This window comes from Molossus molossus, unplaced genomic scaffold (genome assembly GCF_014108415.1).
Source record: "Molossus molossus isolate mMolMol1 unplaced genomic scaffold, mMolMol1.p scaffold_m16_p_5, whole genome shotgun sequence".
Classification (NCBI taxonomy): domain Eukaryota; kingdom Metazoa; phylum Chordata; class Mammalia; order Chiroptera; family Molossidae; genus Molossus; species Molossus molossus.
The window spans coordinates 222,034-244,368 of record NW_023425388.1 but is presented as its reverse complement, the minus strand read 5'-3'; the positions used below and the strand labels follow the sequence as shown (position 1 = coordinate 244,368).

At 48.7% G+C, this 22,335-nt stretch overlaps 1 protein-coding gene across 1 annotated transcript in view; it reads right to left on the bottom strand.

Moving 5' to 3' along the window:
• Window positions 1-3,797: 3,797 nt before the first annotated feature.
• The window catches only part of MAP3K7CL (MAP3K7 C-terminal like), a 39,491-nt gene continuing 20,953 nt past the window's right edge, over window positions 3,798-22,335 (bottom strand). The window contains exons 4-5 of the mRNA XM_036243557.1: window positions 18,299-18,414; window positions 3,798-3,978 (exon numbers count right to left, since the gene is read on the bottom strand). Coding sequence (XP_036099450.1) covers window positions 3,798-3,978; window positions 18,299-18,414 — 297 coding nt within the window. The remainder of the gene's footprint in view (window positions 3,979-18,298; window positions 18,415-22,335) is intronic.

Sequence of the window (22,335 nt, the reverse complement as noted above, 5' to 3'; positions counted from 1 at the left end):
TCATCAGATCTTAGCTCGGCAGTTGCCACCTTTAAGAAATCATCCCAGTGTCCTCATTGCAGAGTCTCTTTTTCTTCTTTTTTTATCCTCATCCGAGGACAGTCTCGCATTTATCTTCAGATAGAGTGGGAGGGAGAGAGGGAGGAAGAGAGAGAGAAACATCGATGTGAGAGAGACACATCGAGTGGTCGCCACCCGCACGACCAATCAGGGCCGGGGACAAACTGCAACCGAGGTACGTGCCCTTAGTGGGAACCGAACCCGGGTCTCTCTGGTCCGCGGCTGACGCTCTAACCGCTGAGCTAAACCAGCCAGGGCCAGATTCTCTTTTTCATGTTCCTAAACTAATGTGTAACTCGGGCCAAATAATTCCAAAAGCAAATGAATAAACACCTTTGACATTTTTGTAGAGAAGAGGAGGAGGAGGAGGAGTGGGAGGGGGAGACACTGTTCTGACCCCAAAGCTGGACCAGGCGGGCGGTGGAGCTCCCCGCCCCTGCCTGCCTTGCCTCCCCCGCTCCCAGAGGTGCCCCAGGACCCAGATGTGGGTAGAAATGTGGTTGGGACTTTGGACTGGGTGTGACCCAGTTAAAGCCCCCTGGGTTCATGCCTGCACCCACATGGGCCCCACGTGAACATTTAAGGTGTGTTGGGTGGATGGGAAAACTGGTCCTCATGCAGTCGCCCAAGACGAGCCTCGTCAGTTTGTCCCCGGGGTTACCCCCCTGCCACCTCCCACCCCGAGTGGTCCGCCTCTTCCCTCAGGTCTCCCTGCTGCCGCCTGTGGAGGGAGCCCCCAAAAAGGTCGTGACCCAATATGAGCGTATCGGAAACTCTGTAGATTTGAATTCTACATCCTTCTAGTTCTGTATTTGTCCTGAGCTAATGACACATCCAAGTTCAAGTACCAGATGAGACAGAGAGACACCCTCCACCCACATCAATGACCAGAGATTTGACTTCTAGCTATATTCTATTTTTTTACTTTTTTTTATTGATTTTTTAGAGAGGGAGAGAGAGAGAGAAACATTGATGAGAAAGAACATCCGTTGGCCGCCTCCTGCACACACCCCACTGGGTATCGGGCCCACAACCTGGGCATGTGCCCCGACCGGGAATCAAACCAGCGACCTCTTGGCGCAGGGTCAAGACTCAGCCCTGAGCCACACCGGCGGGCTGGCCACATCCCTCTCCTGGCGCACACCCTGAATGGGCAGCGGCAGGGGGGCCTCAGCAAGGCGACTGCAGAGGCTGCTCAGGCTCCTTACACCCCAAACCCATCGGCCCTGATGCCAGGGCGTCTGCGCTCGCGCCGGGGGTGGGGGGGCCATGGCTCACTCAGCTGACAGGTCCCCTCGACGGCTCTGTGTCACGCAGACGGGGCGCAGCGGTACAGTCTGAGGGCAACTTGTCGGGGAGAAGGTGACACATGACGTAAGATAGCTTGCTTCTCAGTTCCCCTGACAACCCTACAGAAATGGGTGGTTTCATAGTATCGATGACTGAAAGGCGGCTTCACACACACGCCTGGAGAAACGCTCGCTTCTGAGTCACAGACGATCTTCTGGAAACAGTCAAGTTTCAGGCTGAGACGAGCAGAGACGAGAACTGTTTGCCCGGAGTCTCCTCTGGACCGGCCGTGTTTCCGTGTTTTGACCGTTAGATCAGCTTCATTCTGGCAGAAAAGTTGGTTTGGAACTGGGTCCACCTGCCCCCTTTGCTACAAGGGCTGTGACTGCTCGAATCCGTGAGTATCTGTGATCCCGTCCGGGCGCGGTGGCCAAAGACGAATCCTTGTGTTTGAAGTTCATGACTTACCTTCTTCCTCCTCTTCCATCCACCCTGGATTTGTATAATTTAGTGAAGAATCCTTCCTTTATGTTAGTTTTTATGGGCCATGGGGTGACTTAAAAAATAAATCTGCCAGCCCTGGCCAGTGTCGGCCCGCAGACCAATGTGTCGCAGATTCGAGTCCGGTCAAGGGCGTGGACCTCGGTTGCAGTCTGTCCCAGGCCCTGGTGGGCGTTGTGCAAAGGCAACCAGTCGACGCGTCCCTCTCACGTCAATGTTTCTCTCTCTCTCCCTGTCCCTCCCACTCTATCTGAAGATAAATAGAAAAATATCTTCGGGTGAGGATTTAAAAAAAAAGTTCTGCCAGAATAATAGTGACTTTCACCTTCGGTCGGGGGGGATTATGCTCACATAAGATCACACTTTGAGATCAACTGAAAACCTTCCTTTTACGAATGAGGGCACTGAAGGTCAGGACGCTCGGGGACCATGGACCCTGCAGCATTCGCCCAGACTGAGGCTGAGCCTGGCCCAGGGCGCACCCGCCGTGGAGTGTGAGCCAGGGTCCTCTGTGCTGGGGTGCTCCTCTCCAGACGTCAGGGGAACCCGCTCGTCCTAGTCCTGATGACAACAGAACAGTCTCTGCTTGGCCCGTGTCTGCGAGGCCGTCACCCGGCAGCTGAGGACTGGTCTACCCCAGGCCAGCTCACCTGTCACTCAGCTCCTCTCTGTTTCTGGGTAAATGCCTAAGACACTCGTGCGTCATTCAGTACGAGCGCCCAGCTGTTATTCAGAGAGCACGGTCTCCCTGAGGAGGAGCATCGCTCTGCTGCTTCCACCAGTGACCACTTCTGAGGGAGGCCTGCCAACGCCGACCCTCAGCACAGGGCTGGTTAGGAAAGGCCCAAACGCCCTAGCCGGTCTGGCTCAGCAGTTAGAGCTTTGACCCACGGAGCGAAGAGTCGTAGGTTCAATTCCGATCAAGGGCACGTACCTTGGTTGCTGTTCATCCCCAGCCCAGGTTGGGGTCGTGCGGGAGGCAACCAGACAATGTGTCCTTTCCCGTCGATGTTTCTCTCTCTCTCTCTCTCCCTCCCTCCCGCTCTATCTGAAGATAAATAGAAAAATATCCTCAGGTGAGGATTAAAAGAAATAAAAAAAGAAAGAAAGAAAGAGAGGGACAAAATTCAGACTGTTTTGATCATGTTTAATGAAAAAGAAGTTACACGAATAGAAATGGACATAAAACAAAAATCAATTTTGGGAAACAAGGTGATAAGTAGAACAAGAGAAAATCATTTTAACCTTGAATTTACTCATCTATTTCCATTCGTTATTACTGACCCAAAACACCTTCTTAAATCCCAAACAGAGCAGGGGTCATGATGTTACTGATGTTTTCACGGGAACTCACCAAAGTGATGGCTCAGCATCCTCCCTGTCCTGGGCCCCGCACACACCAGGCAGCTGTCTGCTCCTATTGTCTCAGCCAGTCGCCCGCGGTGTGTGCCTTTGGGCGAAACACGCTTTCCCGAACACTTTCACGAGAAAGCTTTGATGACATGCAGCCGCTGTTCTCAGTAGGATCATCACTGAGGGATTAACCGGTGAATGGACATGAGGAGCCGCTCCTGCCGGTTCGTACGGGAGCACAGGTGAAATATTAACGACGGGAAATTACAAACGCTCCGAAAAAACAGCCATGAACGTCTTACTGGTCTGGTTTGGGGTTTAATTCTGTCTAAGATTCTCAGAGGAGTCCGTCAATGCTCTATGTCTGTCGTATCTTCCTAAATAAGAAACAACACCTTTGGAAACAAATGAAGACCTCTGAAAACACGTATGGTAATAGGTTTGCTTTAATGAGCGTATTTAAGGCAGAATACCCCTCCTATCAGACCAGACCTGGCGAGCACCGAGCTCAGAGACGGCCCTGTGGGCGCGGGGAGAAGGGAGGGCGCATCCCGCCCCCTGGGCCAGCGCCCAGCCGTGCGGTCGCCCCTGGGCTAAGACGAGCCCTGTCTCTTCTGGAACTGGGTCCTGAGCTTCTCCAGCTGCTCCGCACACTGGGACTGGGCCAGCTTCAAGGTGCGGTTCTCCTCGCTCAGCGCCTCAAACTCCTGGGCCAGCTGAGCAGCATCCACCTTCTCCTTCTCCGCCTGCGCCAGCTTGGCGACCAGCTCCTCCCTGCAGGGGCAGCAGGACACACTGTAACACACACCCACCCAGGGCCGCCAGCCCCCAGGCTCAGACCTGTTACAGGGCCACCAGCCCCCAGGCCCAGACCCGTTACAGGGCCGCCGGCCCCCCAGGCCCAGACCTGTTACCCTACTCTGCGCCCTGCTGAGACGCCCCAACAGTGAACATCTGCCAGGAAACACTCAGCAACTCCTTCGGGGGCTAAACAACACCGCCTTTTCAAGGGTGCAACAAAGTTTAAAATTACAGCTAGTTTAGGGGCAAAACCCAGAAAAACCTGTCTATAGTTGAAGATGTCCCATCGCCTCACGTGTGGGGACCATGCTGTCCCTTAGCCAGTCCTGGCCCCAGATTCAGTTTCCTTCCTTCGTCTTTAGCTGAGTTGAACGAATCCTCACCAGTTCTTGAACTAAGAATCCCGCCTTCTCCATGGCCATCCTCTCCCTGGTCCTGATGTACGTCCTACAGCCCTAATCACAACCGGTATCTGTGTCCTCACTGCGCACAGAGGTCATGGGGGGACCCATAGTGACAAGTACACTCAGGTCCGGGAAATACAGGCAAATAATGCATCCGTGTCAACACGCGTGAGACAGAGCCCGAGACTCACAGTCCGTGTTTAGATGGATGAACACGACCCCCCACCGCAGGCCCCTCCCCTCCCCTGGGTCAGGGAGCCTGGCCCTGACTTCTCCGTCCTCAGTGTAAGCACAGGTCACATTCCTTCCTTCTCTGCAGGAAAAGTGCGGACACCTGAAGAGTGAGGGGAACAGGCACCCCGAGAACACAACGCGCTTTCTGTGGTATTCCTGCCCGGGACACGCAGCCCCGAACGGAGAGGAAGTTGCCAGTCTACAGCCTCCAGAAGGAGAGAAACTAAAGAGAAATGACACACACAGTGTGCAGTTCTGGAAATAACAGCTGGGCCCTGGCCGGCGTGGCTCAGCAGTTAGAGCGCCGGCCCGCGGACCAGATGGTCACAGGTTCAGTTCCTGGTCAAGGGCACGTGCCTGGGTTGCGGGTTCCACCCCCGGCCCCGGTGGTCAGGGTCGTGCTCGACACAACCAATCGATGCGTCTCTCTCACATCGATGTCTCTCTGTTCTCTGCCTTCCACTTTCTCTAAAAATCAGTGGAATGATAACCTCGGGTGAGGAGTAACGACGACGACATAACAGCTGTGCAGGACATGACTGGGAAGGCTGCAGTTTAGACACGAACTATGAACTAGGTGATAGACAGTTCTGCATCCAAGTTAAGATGCTCCGTGCCAACGGCTGTGCTGCGGTTAAGTGAAAGAATGTCTTAGCTCCTGGGGACAGTCAGTGAGGCATTCGGGGCGGCAGGGCGTGAACACACAGGAGCAGCGGGGTGTGCACACACCCTTCCTCCTGCCCTTAATAATCTCTGACTCTCCTATGGTCTTTAGAATATAAAAGTTTACAAAATGTGCTCACCAGATGAATCACTGAAGAGTCAGGTACCTCGGAGACACATAATGCATATTTTATTCTTTTATTTTAATATGTTTTTATTGATGTTTTAGAGAGAGGAAGGGAGAGAGTTAGAAACATCGATGTAAGAGAGAAACATGGATCAGCTGCCTTCTGCACACCCCCTACCAGGGATCGAACCCACAACCCAGGCATGTGACCCAACTGAAAATCGAACCACGACCTCTCAGTCCCTGGGACAATGCTCAGTCCACTGACCCTCACCAGCTGGGCAAATGTATATTTTAAAAATGAGGAAAGGGAAAGTCAAACGGTCAGTAGTTGGACATCAGCCTGTGAACCAGTTCAATTCTGGTCAAGGGCACATACCTCAGTTGTGATTCGGCCCCTGGCCCTGGTCAGGGCTGTGTGGGAGGCAACCAGAAAAAGAAAGAAAAAGTCATACTCCCAACTCTGTCTAAAAATAGATGGAAAAATATCCTCGGGTGAGGATTTAAAGAAGAAAAAGAAAGAAAAAGTCATACAGCTAATAAGAAAGAGCCAACATCCAAGTATCTTATTAAATGGTTAGGACTCATTACTGCTAAGCATAGTTGAAGCAATAAATATCCATAATTACATGTTGGTAATTGTCTTAAAGAAGCTGGTTAGCATAGAATAGGGCGGAGGGTCCGTAACACTGAGATCAGTATGCAAGGTGCGAACTGGGCGCTTTGCTGTCTAATCACCGTCTGTGAGCCGCACGAATGCAAAGCACCACTGAACGAGAACTGCAATTTAAAACATCTTCTGGAGGATTTCAAAATGGCAGCGGAGTGAATGGAAGCTACACAGACCGTCTCCCAGGACCAAACTGGAATTACAACAAAAATAAAGACAAACCGATGGGAAAAAGCAACAGAAAAGCAGCTTGTAAGGATCATATAACCAGGGACACTGACTCAATCCTGATAGGACTGAGGAGACACAACAGGGGGGCTGGGAGCCCACAGACAGCGACTCCACAGGCCAGAGCCGGGACAGACACTAAAATAACCACAGCCACGCACCTTGGGCTCCAGCAGAGGGAGGACGGACTGGACTGGAACTGTGTGGGGACACTCAAGATTTGGAGGGGGCTCAGAGCTTTTGCTGAGTTGCAGCCATGCAGGACAGTGGCCATATTGCTCCTTCCCAGGGCTCTGGGGAGAGGCAGCAGCCCCTCCCTCAGAGATTCAATCCACCCAGGTGGGCCATTGAAATGCAAATTGAGGCCCATTAACAACCAGCATCTGCCCCACCCTCGAGAAATCCCCTTACACTGAGCACCTGAGGGAGTTTTTCATTCAATTGACAACCCAAGGCTCTTCAGGTAACCGCTACTGATAGCCTCCAGGCAAAAAGCTAGAGGAAAACTGAACCATTCCTGGGCTAGCAATGCTAACCAGGAAAGTAAGACTTGACAGTGGTGTTTAACATGGGTCCTCCTGTTTGTGGCTCCCTCTCCTGGGTTTGGATGAGCATGGGAGGACCCATGTTAAACACCACTGTCAAGTCTTACTTTCCTGGTTAGCATTGCTAGAACAACAGAACACGAACACCCACAGGGAAAATTGGGCAGGCTCCAAAGCCCACTGTGATAGCCAAAATGGTAAAACATAGAAACGAAAGCCAAATGAAAGAACAAGAGACCTCTACCGAAGATGAGATAAATGTGGTGCAGTTAAGCAAGTTAACAGACCTAGAATTCAGAGCCATGATCTTGAGGAAGCTCAACAACATGAGTAAGGACATAGAGATGTTGAAAATATTAAAAACCACCAAGAAGAAATCAAGAATGACATATTTGGAAGGTCTAAACAGCAGAGTAGAGGAAGTTGAGGACCGGATCAGTGAATTAGAAGAAACAGTAGAACTCAACAGCATGAGTAAGGACATAGAGATGTTGAAAATCAACCAGTGGGAAATTAAAAACCACCAAGAAGAAATCAAGAATGACATATTTGGAAGGTCTAAACAACAGAGTAGAGGAAGTTGAGGACCGGATCAGTGAATTAGAAGAAACAGTAGAAAAAAATCAACCAATCAGAAAACCAAAAGGAAAAAACAATTAAAAAACAGGAAGACAGTTTAAGAGAACTGTGGGACAACTGGAAATGTAATAATATTTGCATCATAGGAGTCCTCGAAGAAGAAGAAAATGAGCAAGGGTTAGAGAATATATTTGAAGAAATAGTGACAGAAAACTTCCCTAATTTGGTGAAGGAAGAAGGCATTCAAGTTCAAGAAGCACAGAGAGCCCTAAGTAAAAAGAACCCAAACAAGCACACACCAAGACACATAGTAATTAAAATTCAAAAAATTAAAGACAAAGAGAGAATCCTAAAAGCAGCAAGAGATAACCAAACCAGCACTGCAAAAAATGTTAAAAGGACTGCTATAATTAGAAGAAATAGGAAGAAAAATAGAACCACACTAAACAAAAATGGCAATAAATAAGTACATATCAATAATCACCTTAAATGTAAATAATCACCTTAAATGTAAATGGAGTGAACGCTCCGATAAAAAGACACAGAGGAGCTGACTGGATAAGAAAGCATGACTCATCTATATGTTGGTTACAAGAGACCCACCTCACAACAAAAGACTCACACAGGTTGAAAGTGAAGGGATGGGAAAAAAGCTGGGGCAGCAATACTCACACCTGATAAAAGAGATTTCAAAATGAAAGCCATAACTGGAGACAAAGAAGGCCACTACATAATATTGAAAGGATCTATCCAACAGGAAGATATACCATTGATAAACACCCAATATAGGAGCACCAAAATATATTAAAAATCTTCTGGAGGACTTCAAAGGAGAAATCGACAGCAATACAATCATAGCAGGGGACTTCCACACCCCGCTGACATCACTGGATAGATTCTCTAGACAAAAAATCAACAAGGAAACAGAGACTCTAAATGAAGCACAAGACCAAATGGATTTAATAGATATCTACACAGAATTACACCCCAAAACTACAGAATTCACATTCTTCTCAAGTGCACATGAGACATTCTCAAAGATAGACCACATGATAGGACACAAACTAAATCCCTACAAGTTCAAGAAGATTGAAATCATATGAAGCATCTTTTCAGATCACAATGGCATGAAACTAGAAATCAATTGCAACAAAAACATGCAAAGACATTTGAACATATGGAGGCTAAATAGCATGTTATTAAACAATGAATGGATTACCATGGAAATCAAGGAAGAAATTCAAAACTTCCTGGAAACCAATGAAAATGAACACACAACAACACAAAATCTATGGGATGCAGCAAAAGCAGTTCTGAGAGGGAAGTTCATAGCAAAACAGGCCTACCTCAAGAAACAAAAAAAATTTCTAATAGACTATCTAACCTCACAACTTAAAGAATTAGAAAGCTAACAAAAAGAAAACCCCAGAGCAAGTAGAAGAAAAAAAATAGTAAAGATCAGAGCAGAAATAAATGACATAGAGACCAAAAAAACAATTCAAAGGATCAATGAAACAAAGAGCCAGTTTTTCAAAAAGATAAACAAGATAGATGGACCCTTACCTAGACGCACCAAGAAACAGAGAGAACCCAAATACACAAAATCAGAAATGAAAGAGGAGAAGTAACAACCAACACCACAGAAATTCAAAAGATCATTAACAGCTACTAAGAACAATTACATGGCAACAAATTCAACAATCTTAGCAAAATGGACAAATTTCTAGAAACACACAGTCTCCCAAAACTGGACCGGGAAGAGACAGAAAACTTGAACAGACCAATAACAACTAAGGAAATTGAAGAGGTACTCTCCCAGCAAACAAAAGCCCAGGCCTGGATGGCTTCACAGAGGAGTTTTACCGAACATTCCAAAAAGAACTAACAGGATGTGAGGGCGATCTGGCTGCGACATCTGTCACCCCATTGATCGCCAGGGTTGATTCAGCTGATCTGGCTGGCTAGGCGGGTGTCCCCCTCCTCCCTCAACCGATCCATGTTCGTCCCTCCCGAAGCTGCGCGTTCGGTCGAAGAGGACGACCTTCTCCCCAGAGGAGAGGACCGGTTTTCGGTCAAGGGTGTACGAGTAGCTGCGCTCCCCTGCTAGAACCTCCAAACAAGCTCTCAAAAAGAACTAACACCCATTCTCCTCAAACTATTTCAAAAAATTCAAGAAGAAGGAAGACTTCCAAACTCGTTTTATGAGGCCAGTATAATTCTAATTCCAAAACCAGAAAAAGACACTACAGAGAAAGAAAACTACAGGTCAATATCCCTGATGAACATAGACGCCAAAATCCTGAACAAAATACTAGCAAATCGAATCCAGCAATACATCCAAAAAATTATTCACCATGACCAAGTGGGATTCATCCCAGGGATGCAAGGCTGGTACAATATTCGCAAATCAGTAAGTGTGATACACCACATAAACAAAATGAAGAAAAAAAATCACATGATCACATCAATAGATGCTGAAAAAGCATTCGACAAAATCCACCATCCATTTCTGAAAAATCACTCAGCAATCTGGGAATAGAGGGATTATATCTCAACATAATAAAGGCCATATATGAAAGACCTACAGCCAACATCATACTCAACGGGCTGAAACTAAAAGCATTTCCCTTAAGAACAGGAAGACGACAGGGATGCCCACTTTCACCACTATTATTTAACATAGTACTGGAAGTCTTAGCCACAGCAATCAGACAGGAAGGAAAAATAAAAGGGATCCAAATTGGAAAGGAGAAAGTGAAACTGTCATTATTTGCAGATGACATGATATTATACATAGAAAACCCTAAAGACTGCATCAGAAATCTACTAGACTTAATAAATGAATTTGGCAAAGTAGCAGGATACAAAATTAACTTTACAAAATCGACGGCATTCTTATACATCAATGATGAACTCACAGAAAAAACAATCCCATGTACCAATGTGGCAAAAAAAATTAAGATACCTAGGAATAAACTTAACCAAAGAAGTAAAAGACCTATTTGCAGAAAACTACAGGACATTGAAAAAATAAATAGAGGAGGATATAAAAATATGGAAGCACACACCTTGTTCATGGATCGGAAGAATTAACATCATTAAAATATCCATATTACCCAAAGCAATCTATAGATTCAATGCAATCCCCATCAAAATACCAATGACATATTTCACAGAACTAGAACAAATCCTTCAAAAGTTCATACGGAACCAAAAAAGACCTCAAATAGCCACAGCAATCTTGAAAAAGAAGAACAAAGTAGGTGGGATCACAATACCAGATATCACGTTATACTACAAAGCTACTATAATCAAAACAGCCTGGTACTAGCACAAAAACAGGCATATACACCAGTGGAACAGAACAGAGAACCCAGAAATGGACCCAAGACACTATGTTCAATTAATATTTTCCCTGGCCGGTTCAGCTGCAGTTTGTCCCAGGCCCTGGCTGCGTCGTGAGGGTGGCGGCCACTTGATGTGTCCCTTTCTCGTCGATGTTTCTCTCTCTCTCTCTCTCTCTCTCTCTCTCTCTCTCTCTCTCTCTCTCTTCCTCCCTCCCTCCCTCCTGCTCTATCTGAATAAAAAATGGAAAAATGTCCTCAGGTGAGGATAAATAAAAAATTAATATTTGACAAAGGTGGCAAGAGCATACAATAGAGTAAAGATAGCCTCTTTAATAAATGGTGTAGGGAAAATTGGACAGCTACATGCAAAAAAATAAAACTAGGCCATCGACTTATACCATACACAAATATAAACTCAAAATGGATAAAAGACTTAAATGTGACCTGTGAATCTATAAAAATCCTAGAAGAAAATGTAGGCAACAAAATTTCGGACATCATACGCAGCAGAATTTCCACTGATACATCACCTAAGGCAACAGAAACAAAGGAGAAAATGAACACATGGGACTACATCAAAATAAAAAGCTTCTGCACAGCAAAAGAAACAACCATCAGAATGGAAAGGCAACCCACTGTATGGCAGAGCATCATTGCCAATGATATATCAGATAAGGGGTTAATTTCCAAAATATATAGAGTACTCATACAATTCAACAAAAGGAAGACAAACAACCCAATTAAAAAATGGGCAGAGGAGCTGAATAGACACCTCTCCAAACAGGACATACAAGTGGAGTGGCCAAGAGACATATGAAGAAATGGTCAACATCACTAATCATCAGAGAGATGCAAATTAAAACAACAATGAGGTATCACCTCACACCTGTCAGAATGGCCGCCATCAACAAATCATCAAACAAGTGTTGGTGAGGGTGTGGAGAAAAGGGGACTCTAATACACTGCTGGTGGGAATGCAGACTGGTGTAGCCACTATGCAAAACAATATGCTGTTACCTCAAAAAATTAAAAATTGAACTGCCATTTGACTCAGTGATCCCACTTCTAGGAATATACCCTAAGAAGCCTGAAACACCAATCAGAAAGAATATATGTACCCCCATGTTCATAGCAGCACTATTTACAATAGCTAAGATCTGGAAACAGCCCATGTGTCCATCAGTAGACAAATGGATAAAAAAGCTGTGGTACATGTACACAATGGAGTACTATGAAGATGTAAGAAAGAAAGATCTCTTATCCTTTGAGACGACATGGAGGGACCTGGAAAGTATCATCCTAAGCGAAACAAGCCAAGCAGAAAAAGACAAATACCACATGATCTCACTTATTTGTGGAATATACTGAACATAACAGTTTGAGGAATAGGGTAGACCTAGAAACATGGAAGTAGGGCACAGACTGACAACCCTCAGAAGAGGGGGTGGTGGGGGGAGGGAAGAGATAAACCACAGAACTTATATGCATGTACACATAACCAATGGACACAGACAACAAAGCTGGGGATGGGGGCGCGGGGGATGGGGAGGAGGATGTCAATGGGGCAAAAAAGGAGAAACATCTGTAACAAAAATAAAATTAAAAATAAAATAAATAAATAAATAAAAATTTCAGAGTGACTTGGAAAAAAATAAATAAATAAAACATTTTTCAAGAACTTGATTAGCAGCCTGGCCGTGGTTGGGCATCGACCCTGCACCAAGAGGTCACCGGTTTGATTCCCGGTGAGGACACAGGCCCAGGTTGTGGGCTGATCCTCAGTGGGGGGCATGCAGGGGGCAGCCAATCGATGTTCTCTCTCATCCATGTTCCCATCTCTCCCTCTTTCTTCCTCTCTCTCTAAAATCAATAAAAAAGTATTAAAAAGTAAATAAAAAGAAATTGGTTAGTAAAACTTACATAAGTAAAAAAAAAAAGAACTTCCTCTAAATCCTGCAGCCATCGGATCATCTGTTCCTGCTCTTTTTTTTTTTCCTTTCAAATCAACTGTGTCACACAAATAACTCAGGTCAAAATAGTTTTGCTTTCAAGTCACCGTTGAGGAGTCGGAAGTCCTGGCATGGCTGCGGCCGCTGTCCGGGCTCCACGTCCGACTCATTTAAAACTGCCGCGGACAGTGGGTAGGAGTGTGGATGGGTGGAGAAGATAAATCACAAAATCACAGATTTTACCACTAAAAGGAATGGTCGTGATTATCGAGTCTCTTCTTCCTGAATGGAGAACTAATTCCTTCATTACTAGGATCAAGAAGACTGTTGATCTAAAGGACAGGAGTGTTGCGAGGGTGTGGAGAATCGGAACGCCCCCACATTTCTGCTGAAATGTGAAATGTGCGGCCACCTCAGAAACAGCAGTTCCTCGCAGGTGACCCCGTGTCACCGTGTGTCTCAGCAAGTCCACTCCCAGGCTCAGAGCGCATTACTCACAGCAGCCGAAAGTCCAAACAACCTGAACGTCCGTCTCCTGATGAGTGTAGAACTTTATCCATGATAAAAAGGAATGAAGTACTGCCCTGGCCAGTTTGGCTCAGCGGTTGGAGCGTTGGCCTGTGGACCAGAGAGTCCCAGGTTCGGTTCCCGCTAGGGGCATGTACAAAAGGAATGAAGTACTGATGCTGCGTGGCTGAACCTGCTAAATAGAAGCAGCCATTCACAAACGAGCACGCGTGTCTGATTCCATCTGAAGCATCGGCCTGGGAACCCCTCAGAGACGTGAGCAGGGGAGCAGGGGAGGGGAGAGAGGACTCGCTGACCACTCGATCGTGGGGATGGTTGCACAACTCTGAGTAGACTGGAAACCACGGAGTTACTTTAATTATGTGTTTCCAGCCTGACTTTTCTGAGAGTGTATCTGTTTTTCTGATGCTCTATCTTTCGAACACAACAGCCGGAGCACAATGGTTCTCGTGTCTGGAATAATGAAGCGGCTTCTCCTTCGAACGAGATAAGATGCTCTCTCTGGAGCAAAGCAATCTTTACTAATTGTAGATCTAATTGTTTATTTAATGCTACATATTAAAAACTTCCCGTCAAACAATTCAAATGTCCAAAGCCATAAAATGTCCATACCTCACTTTTTTGTGTCTCCATTACAAACACAGAAACTGTTATATGAAAAGCTTATAATATTTACTGAAAAAAGCATACATATTACATATTACTATATATGTAATGATATAAAAGTGTTCACATGCAAAAGGCCTAGAAATATATAGGCAAAAATGGTAACAGGAATTCTGCAAAGATGTAAGAATTCTTGGTAATTTTCATAAAGCTTTCAATAAAAGTGCCATTTTTCTTTTCAATTGAAAAGAAAAAAATCCAATAAAAATAAGAGCAAGCTGTTTTTACATCATCAGTCAATAGGTTAGAAGTGGTTCTTTAAATGGAATTCACTCTATGAAGAGTTTATAATCCTAAAAAAAAGTTTATCCAACACCATGACAAAATCACAGCTGTAACCAACTTCTCGCTGCTCTGCGTCTCTCAACCCTGAGCCAAGGCGACCCCCTCTGGAGATTAAGAGAAGATCAGCCTAACCCGGTGGCGACTCCAATAAAACTCCTGAAAGACCTGAGTCAGCAGCTCCCCCTGTGCGGCTGGTAACCATTCACCAGGGGCCACACTTCAGGAAGTGACGAGGAAGAAACTTTCACCCGAATCACCAAGAAACAGAGAGCCAGTCACTTAGGTCACATCCAGTGGGCCCACTTCATCTGGCTTGAAAACAAGTTATTTAGGAAAATATGTTGCACAGTGAATCTCTGCTCCAGGAACGTGCTAATGAAACAATGATGGCCAATAGCCCTTGGAGGACCAACCTCATTATTTATAAATATAAGATATAATCATATTTCCTATTTCAACAATTTATCTTAGCCTTTATTGCTGATATTGACTCTAAATATAAGTCATAGAAATGACAAATAAAACGATCCCCTATAACTGCCCCTCCCCAGGCACCCGCCCTCCGGTCCGACCCTGAGCGCAGCTCCCTGCTCGGCAGGCGGGATACGAGATGGGGCAGGGTGTCCGTGTCCGCAGGGAGCACAGTCGGAAAGACAGGACAGACTTTAGGTGGATGACTGTTGATAGCACCACCTACAAAAAGGGCCGGAAGTCTTATTCTTTTGAGTTTTCCTTTGCTCAGGAAAAGAGCTGAGCCCTGAGGAGGGCAGGGCAGGCTGGCTAAGCCTTTCTCTGGAGGGTGGCCTTGGGAAGCAGAGGGGAGGGAGGGGCATGCTCGGCCTTGAGGTGGACCAGCACAGGTGGAGGCAGGACAGTGGGGGTCGGTGGCCTCGAAGACGAGGGTGCAAGGACATTCTACAGAAGCACAAAGGTCATACGCAGGTCCGTCTTGAAGTCCAGGCCAAGCACTGTGTGTCCTTCCCAGGACACACAGCACAATATTACACTGACCAACACTTGGAGTTCCGAGTCCCATTCCCAAATGGCAGATGTAGGAATGAAGAAAAAATCTGAGAGCCCTGGCCAGTTGGCTCAGCGGTTAGAGCGTTGGCCCGCGAACCGAAGAGCTGCAGGTCTGATTCCAGTCAAGGGCACGGACCTCGGTTGCGGTTTATCCCCAGCCCTGGTCGGGGTCGTGCAGGAGGCAACCAGTCTGTGTGTCCCTCTCATATAGATGTCTCTAGCCCCGCCCCCCTTATCTGAAGATAAGATGGAAAAAAATTCTCGGGTGAGGATAAAAAAATAAAATTTGAGAGACCTTATGAAAAAGAAAGAAGAAGAAAAAAGAAGTTGGCGTTGCTTCGCATGTAGCAGTTATCTGAAAGGCCTTCGAGTAGCTGAACTGTGGTCTGGCAGGCTGTGCACAGGCTCCTCCAGCCACCTTCCTTCTCAAAGGCGGCTCCGCGCTTCTTACCGCGGTGGTGGCAGCCACAGACCATCGCCCTGAACACGCAGCCGGAGCGTCTCTGCCCGACCCCGGGGGTCCTGCTCACTGTCACCCTAGCACACTCTCTACACGCAACATACAAATATAAACGTACGCCCTGGCCAGTTTGGCTCAGTGGTTAGAACGTCGGCCTGCGGTCCGGAGAGACCCAGGTTCGGTTCCCGCTAAGGGCATGTACTTCGGTTGCAGTTTGTCCCCGGCCCTGGTTGGTCGTGCGGGTGGCAGCCACTCGATGTGTCCCTTTCACGTCGATGTTTCTCTCTCTCTCTCCCTTCCTCTCTCTCCCTCCCACTCTATCTGTACAAAAAATGGAAAAATATCCTCGGGTGAGGATAAAAAAAATATATATATATATAAACTTACAAATCATACAACGTCCTGGGTGAGTCTTCCATCCCCCCCAGACAAAGCCACACATTGGTTCAGACAACAACGTTCCCAGAACCTCCCTGGAGGGTTCACAAGTAGACACATGACCACCTGCTTTCTCTGTCCTGACACCAAAGTTCAGGCCCCCACACGTCCACACAGACCTGCTCACGCGCACACACGCGCACACGCGTGCACACCACACACACGCACTGACACCTGTGCACTCACAGACCTGCTCACACGCACACACGTGCACACGCGTGCACACCACACACACGCACTGACACCTGTGCACTCACAGACCTGCTCACACGCACACACGCGCACACGCGTGCACACCACACACACGCACTGACACCTGTGCACTCACAGACCTGCTCACACGCACACACGTGCACACGCGTGCACACCACACACACGCACTAACACCTGTGCACTCACAGACCTGCTCACGCGCACACACGCGCACACGCGTGCACACCACACACACGCACTGACACCTGTGCACTCACAGACCTGCTCACGCGCACACACGCGCACACGCGTGCACACCACACACACGCACTGACACCTGTGGGCGCAGACGGCTCACGTCCTCCTGGGACCTGCCGCCGGCCACCCCGGTACCAGCGCCCTCAGGTCCCTTCGGAAGCTGCTCCCCGCGCTCAGGAAGCCTCGGCCCGACAAGAAGCGCGAGGCTACGAGCCGAGCTGTGCCGATCGCCACACCCGCCGGTGGCCAGGGGCGGGGTCCGCGACCCGCTCACGGGGGCTCGAGGGGTGTGGCAGCCCGACCCCCACCCCAGCCCCCCACCGTGTTACCTGGGCAACGCCAGGCACGCGTCTGCAGAGTCCCAACAGACTCGTGAATTTCTCACAACAAAATATATTACACCTACTTTGATTTAAGAATTAAATAATAAATATGCGTGTTGTGCCTCTTCAGTAAGAGGAAGAGAAGCAGAGTTATAGGCAATGTCCGGGTTCACTCAACACGCATGCGTCACTCTTCCAACGCTTGTGCGTCACTCAGTCATCACGCACGGCACTGGTCCAGCACGCATGCGTCACTCTTCCAACGCTTGTGCGTCACTCAGTCAACGCGCACGGCACTGTCCAGCACGCATGCGTCACTCTTCCAACGCTTGTGCGTCACTCAGTCAACGCGCACAGCACTGTCCAGCACGCATGCGTCACTCTTCCAACGCTTGTGTGTCACTCCTTCAACACGCACGGCACTGGTCCAGCACGCATGCGTCACTCTTCCAACGCTTGTGCGTCACTCAGTCAACGCGCACGGCACTGTCCAGCACGCATGCGTCACTCTTCCAACGCTTGTGCGTCACTCAGTCAACGCGCACGGCACTGTCCAGCACGCATGCGTCGCTCTGACCCTAGCCCTCGCTCTATGCTCATCTCCTGCTGGGGGAGCCGTAGGTTCGCATTAGGCACAGCCCCCCGCAGCGGATGAGCCGGGCCTGGGGGTGGGGAGCGCCCCCCCGGGGGCCTTGGGCATCTCTGTCTGACGGTGGGGCTCCGGCCGGTGCCTCAGCGGTCAGCGCACCGCTGCGACCCGAGTCCTGAGATCGTCCCTGAGCGCACGGACCTGGGCTGCGGTGTGTCCCCCGCCTGGTGGGCCGTGGGGGTGGCAGCCACTCCGTGTGTCCCTTCCACGCATGTTTCTCCCTCCTCCCCCCTCTCTCCTTCCCGCTGTCTGAATTAACTAAATAAACAAATAAATAAAAAAACTTAAGTTCAGGGAAGAGAGCGCCCAGGTTGCTCCTCACGGCTCATAAAGTATCGAGGCCCCGGGGCCCCCGGATCAGCTCTGCAGCGGACGGGACACAGGAGGCCGCCTGGGGACCCGCCCCCTGCACCCTGTCCGCCACCCAACCCCCGCCCCAGCCCTCTGCGCCCCCGTCACCCCTGCTCCCTGCCCCATGCCCCCCGTCCCCTGCACCCCCATCCCCTGTACCCCCCGTCCCCTGCACCCCCAGTCCCCTGCACCCCCAGTCCCCTGCACCCCCCAGTCTCCTGCTCCCCCCGTCCTCTGCCCCCGTCCCCTGCTCCCCCGTCCCCTGCACCCCCCTGCCCCCCCATCTCCTGTCCCCTGCCCCCTGCCCCCCCACCTCCTGTCCCCTGCACCCCCCCACCTGCCCCCTGCTCCCCGCCCCCCAGCCCGGCACTGACCTCCTGGCCTCCAGCAGCGCGATCTCCCGCCGCACCGCCCGGTACTCCTCCGCCAGCCGGCAGTGCTGCTTGAAGACCTGCACGGACTCCAGCGAGTCGGGGCGCGGCGGCAGCGGCTTCGGGACAAGGAGAGACCAGTCGTTTTCTGCACCAGGACGAGCGCCGAGCGCTCTGCCCTCCGATGTTCTCAGGGGGGCGCGGCCGTGGGACCCGCCTTGTCGGTGACCCGGGCAGAACCCTCGGACTCTGCCGGTGTGAACACGCCCCGCGCTCGCCTTCCGGTCAGTCAGGCACCCCCAGGCCCGACCGAGACCCGCCTGCCGCCCCTGCTGGGCCAGGGCCTGGGGGGAGTTTTCGGGGTCTGTTCCCGGGACCCAGCTTTCTGGTCCTGCGGACCAGGGGCATCAACTCACCTCCCGGGAGTGGCCGTAGGGAAGGCTCTCTTCTGAGAAATCACCCAAACTGATACTTGCAGGGAAGACCGCACCCCAAGTGGAGGACGTGCAGCGGGGCCTCCCGCCACCGTCCCCTGGGGAAGGCCCGCTTCGGGAGTCGGTTTTGAAGAACTAGCCTTCCCGGAGTTTATAATTCCAATTTCTAGTTAGCAGCACACTAGTAAAACCATTATTTCTAGAAACACTCGTTAATAGTCTTTTAAGAAGGTTTTAATGCCCATTTCAATTATTTGTAGGAAAATGTTATATAATATCTGAGAAATCGGATCTCCTTGATCCACGGGCCTTCCGTCTAACCTGCTTCGCGTGGTCTGTCGTGTCTGCGTGTCTGTGCGTGTCTGTGTGTCTGTGCGTGTCTGTGTGTCTGTCATGTCTGTGTGTCTGTGGTGTCTGTGCGTGTCTGTGTGTCTGTCGTGTCTGTGTGTCTGTGGTGTCTGTCGTGTCTGTGTGTCTGTGGTGTCTGTGCGTGTCTGTGTGTCTGTCGTGTTTGTGTGTCTGTGCGTGTCTGTGTGTCTGTGCGTGTCTGTGTGTCTGTCATGTCTGTGTGTCTGTGGTGTCTGTGCGTGTCTGTGTGTCTGTCGTGTCTGTGTGTCTGTCGTGTCTGTCGTGTCTGTGTGTCTGTGTGTCTGTGCGTGTCTGTGTCTGTCATGCCTGTGTGTCTGTGCGTGTCTGTGTGTCTGTCGTGTCTGTGTGTCTGTGCGTGTCTGTGTGTCTGTGCGTGTCTGTGTGTCTGTCATGTCTGTGTGTCTGTGGTGTCTGTGTGTCTGTCGTGTCTGTGTGTCCGCATCTCCTCCTTGCTTTCGTGTTAGTAACTATCACTAATAAACTCGTACTGCTTGCTCCACCCCTCACATTCTTCAAGGACACAGATTTCTTTGGGTGTCATGTTTAGGGACCCCCACCCAGGATGCAACAGAAATTCTATAAAGTTTATTGTCTGATTGATGGACGAGATGACCCTTCTCATTTATCATGAGACCCCTCTGAGTACAGATCTTTAAAGAAATAAAATTCGAAATCGATTTGGAGGAAATTGACCTTCCTGTAAATTCCGTTGTGCCCTAACTAATGGAAAATCGAATAAAAAATTACATTATGCAGCACCTTTTCTTCTCGTCCCAGACCACACACACAGTATGAGCTCAGCCTGCTGGGACCGGTACCCCTTTCTACACAGAAGTAAGTGGACAAACAGTGCCGGGCAGTATCACAGTGCAACTCACCCCCGGAGACAAAGCTGTTGCCAAAGGAATTCAGAACTCCTGGCTCCTCCGAGTCTGCCCTTGAACTCAGCACCCTCATCAAGTCTCACCTGTTCCGCTGGCAAATGGCCAGGAACAGCGAGGCGAGTGGAAGCCATTTACTCTGGGCAGTCTGGCCAAGCGCTGGGAAGTCACCCAGGCCCTGTGACGGGATTTGCATGTTGGGAGGCCCTGAGACTCTGCGCATCTGCGTCCTGTCCGTATGAAACTCACAGAGCACTCGGTTCAGGCTGTAACCTGCCAGGTGTAGGGGCCTGAACCAAACGTGCAGCATTGCTACCTGTGACAGCCAAAAGACACAGACTCGGGACTCTGCAAGGGTTCCCGGGCGGCCGCGACCAAGGGGGACTGTCCTTTGCTGCCATAATTAAAAGGGAAAACTGAACATTAGATATGAACTTTCCTTAAGAAGAGAAAGACCTCTTACCCCACTCCGCCCCACCTTAGTTTTTTATTAAGTGGAAATTTTTTGTCATGGATTCTTGTTTATTAGCACTTCATAACTGTGGGAAAGTCAAACACACAGTTATGTACAGGGAGCAGGGTCCTGCTGCAAGGGGTATTTGATGATTAGGGGATATTTCGGGATAGATTCAGCATCCTCATGTGCTCCTAGCAGGATGACCACACTACTTATACATAATAATATGTTCAAGATTTCCCACAAGCAAGAAGCAATGCCAGTTTTAGAAGAATGAACCAAAAACACTCAGTGCTGTGTTTGGGGGAGGAAGGGTGCAGGTACCCCTCAGCTCCAGGTCCCACACCTGTCTGCTCCCCAACGTGACCCGTGAACTCAGCACCACATCAAGGTCTCCCAATTTGCATGAAAGCATTAAAGAGAAAGGTAGATTTCGTTTAAAGCAAGGACAGACGTTATCTGGCACAACGCACCCACGACTGCACCGTACAATTGTGGTGCCGATTGCCAGGGCGGGGCAGGGACGGGGAGCTGCTGTTCAATGCGTCGAGTTCCAGTTCTGCATGATGAAGAAGCTCTGTAGATGGTCACACAACCATGTGAATGTACTTAACACCACCGAACTGTACACTGAGAAATGATTAGGATGCTAACGTTTATGTTACGTGTTTTTACCATGATAAAAAAAAAGTTAATGCCAAAAAAAGAGTTATCATTAAATCTTCCTCCCGGCCACCTTCCGAGCCCTGCGGCCAGGACGCCCTGTCTGAGCTCCCAGCCTTCCCCCCAGGGAACCTCTCTTCTCATCGGGAGACACTGACCCCAGTGCTGCTGGAGACCAAAGTGCCCTGGTCAGTGGGACCCGCTGTCCGCAGAGGCTCTGACATCACTGGACATTTACTGCAGCCTGGAGACTCACCAAGGAATTTTACACACGTATGTTCTTCTGATGAATGAGAGTATTAAAATATTTAGGTTTTATACCTGATACAAAAATAGAACTGTAATGAAATGTAACGTTCTGTATGACATAGGACACTATCATTGCTTTGTGATATGATGTGTACATGTGTTTCTGTATGTGTGTGTGTTTGTATGTATTGTGTTCCTGTGTATGTGTGCTTGTGTACATGTGTGCGTGTGTTTGTGTGTGTTTATATGCATGTGTTTGTGTGTGTATCTGAGTGTGCATGTGTGTTTCTCTGTGTTTGTGTATGTTTGGTTGTGTGTGGTTTTGTGTGTTTGTGTGTATGTGTGTGTTTGTATGTTTCTCTGTGTGTTTCTGTGTATTTGTGTGTGTGTAAGTAATTTTGTGTGTATGTGTGTTTGTGTGTGCACATGTGTGTGTTTGTGTGTATGTGGTTTTGTGTCCTGGTGTGTACCATCTAAGGTGTTCATGGAGAGTGACTCTCTCTTACCTTCTCACAACCCCTCTAAATAGGAAACAGTACATGACCAACAGTGTCCATTCACATATTTGCCTGAGGAAATAAATTCCTGAAATTCAAGCACAAGAATTAAGTTTCCAATTTAAAAATGGAGCTACCGGTCAGCTTCCGTCATGTGACATGTAAAACTCAGGCACTCACAAGTTAATTGGCCACACATGTGTTTAAGACACTAACACATGTTCACACTAAAAACTAAAAAGTATCTTAAAAGAAAGTCTGTGGTAACCGGATGAAATAGTCTATTAACTTCTCGGAATAAGAATTAACACTTTTATTTTTGCTTCAATTCTCATCGCTCAATTTTAACTATTCTTGTCCGAGAGATCTCTGTAGCTATTCCCGGCCTGGGAGTGAATGAGCAAAAAATAAACTTTGTGTTGATGATGAATTTCTTTTTGCACCAGGAGGCGAAATGCGCTCACTTTCTCCATCGTGAAGCTGCATCCCC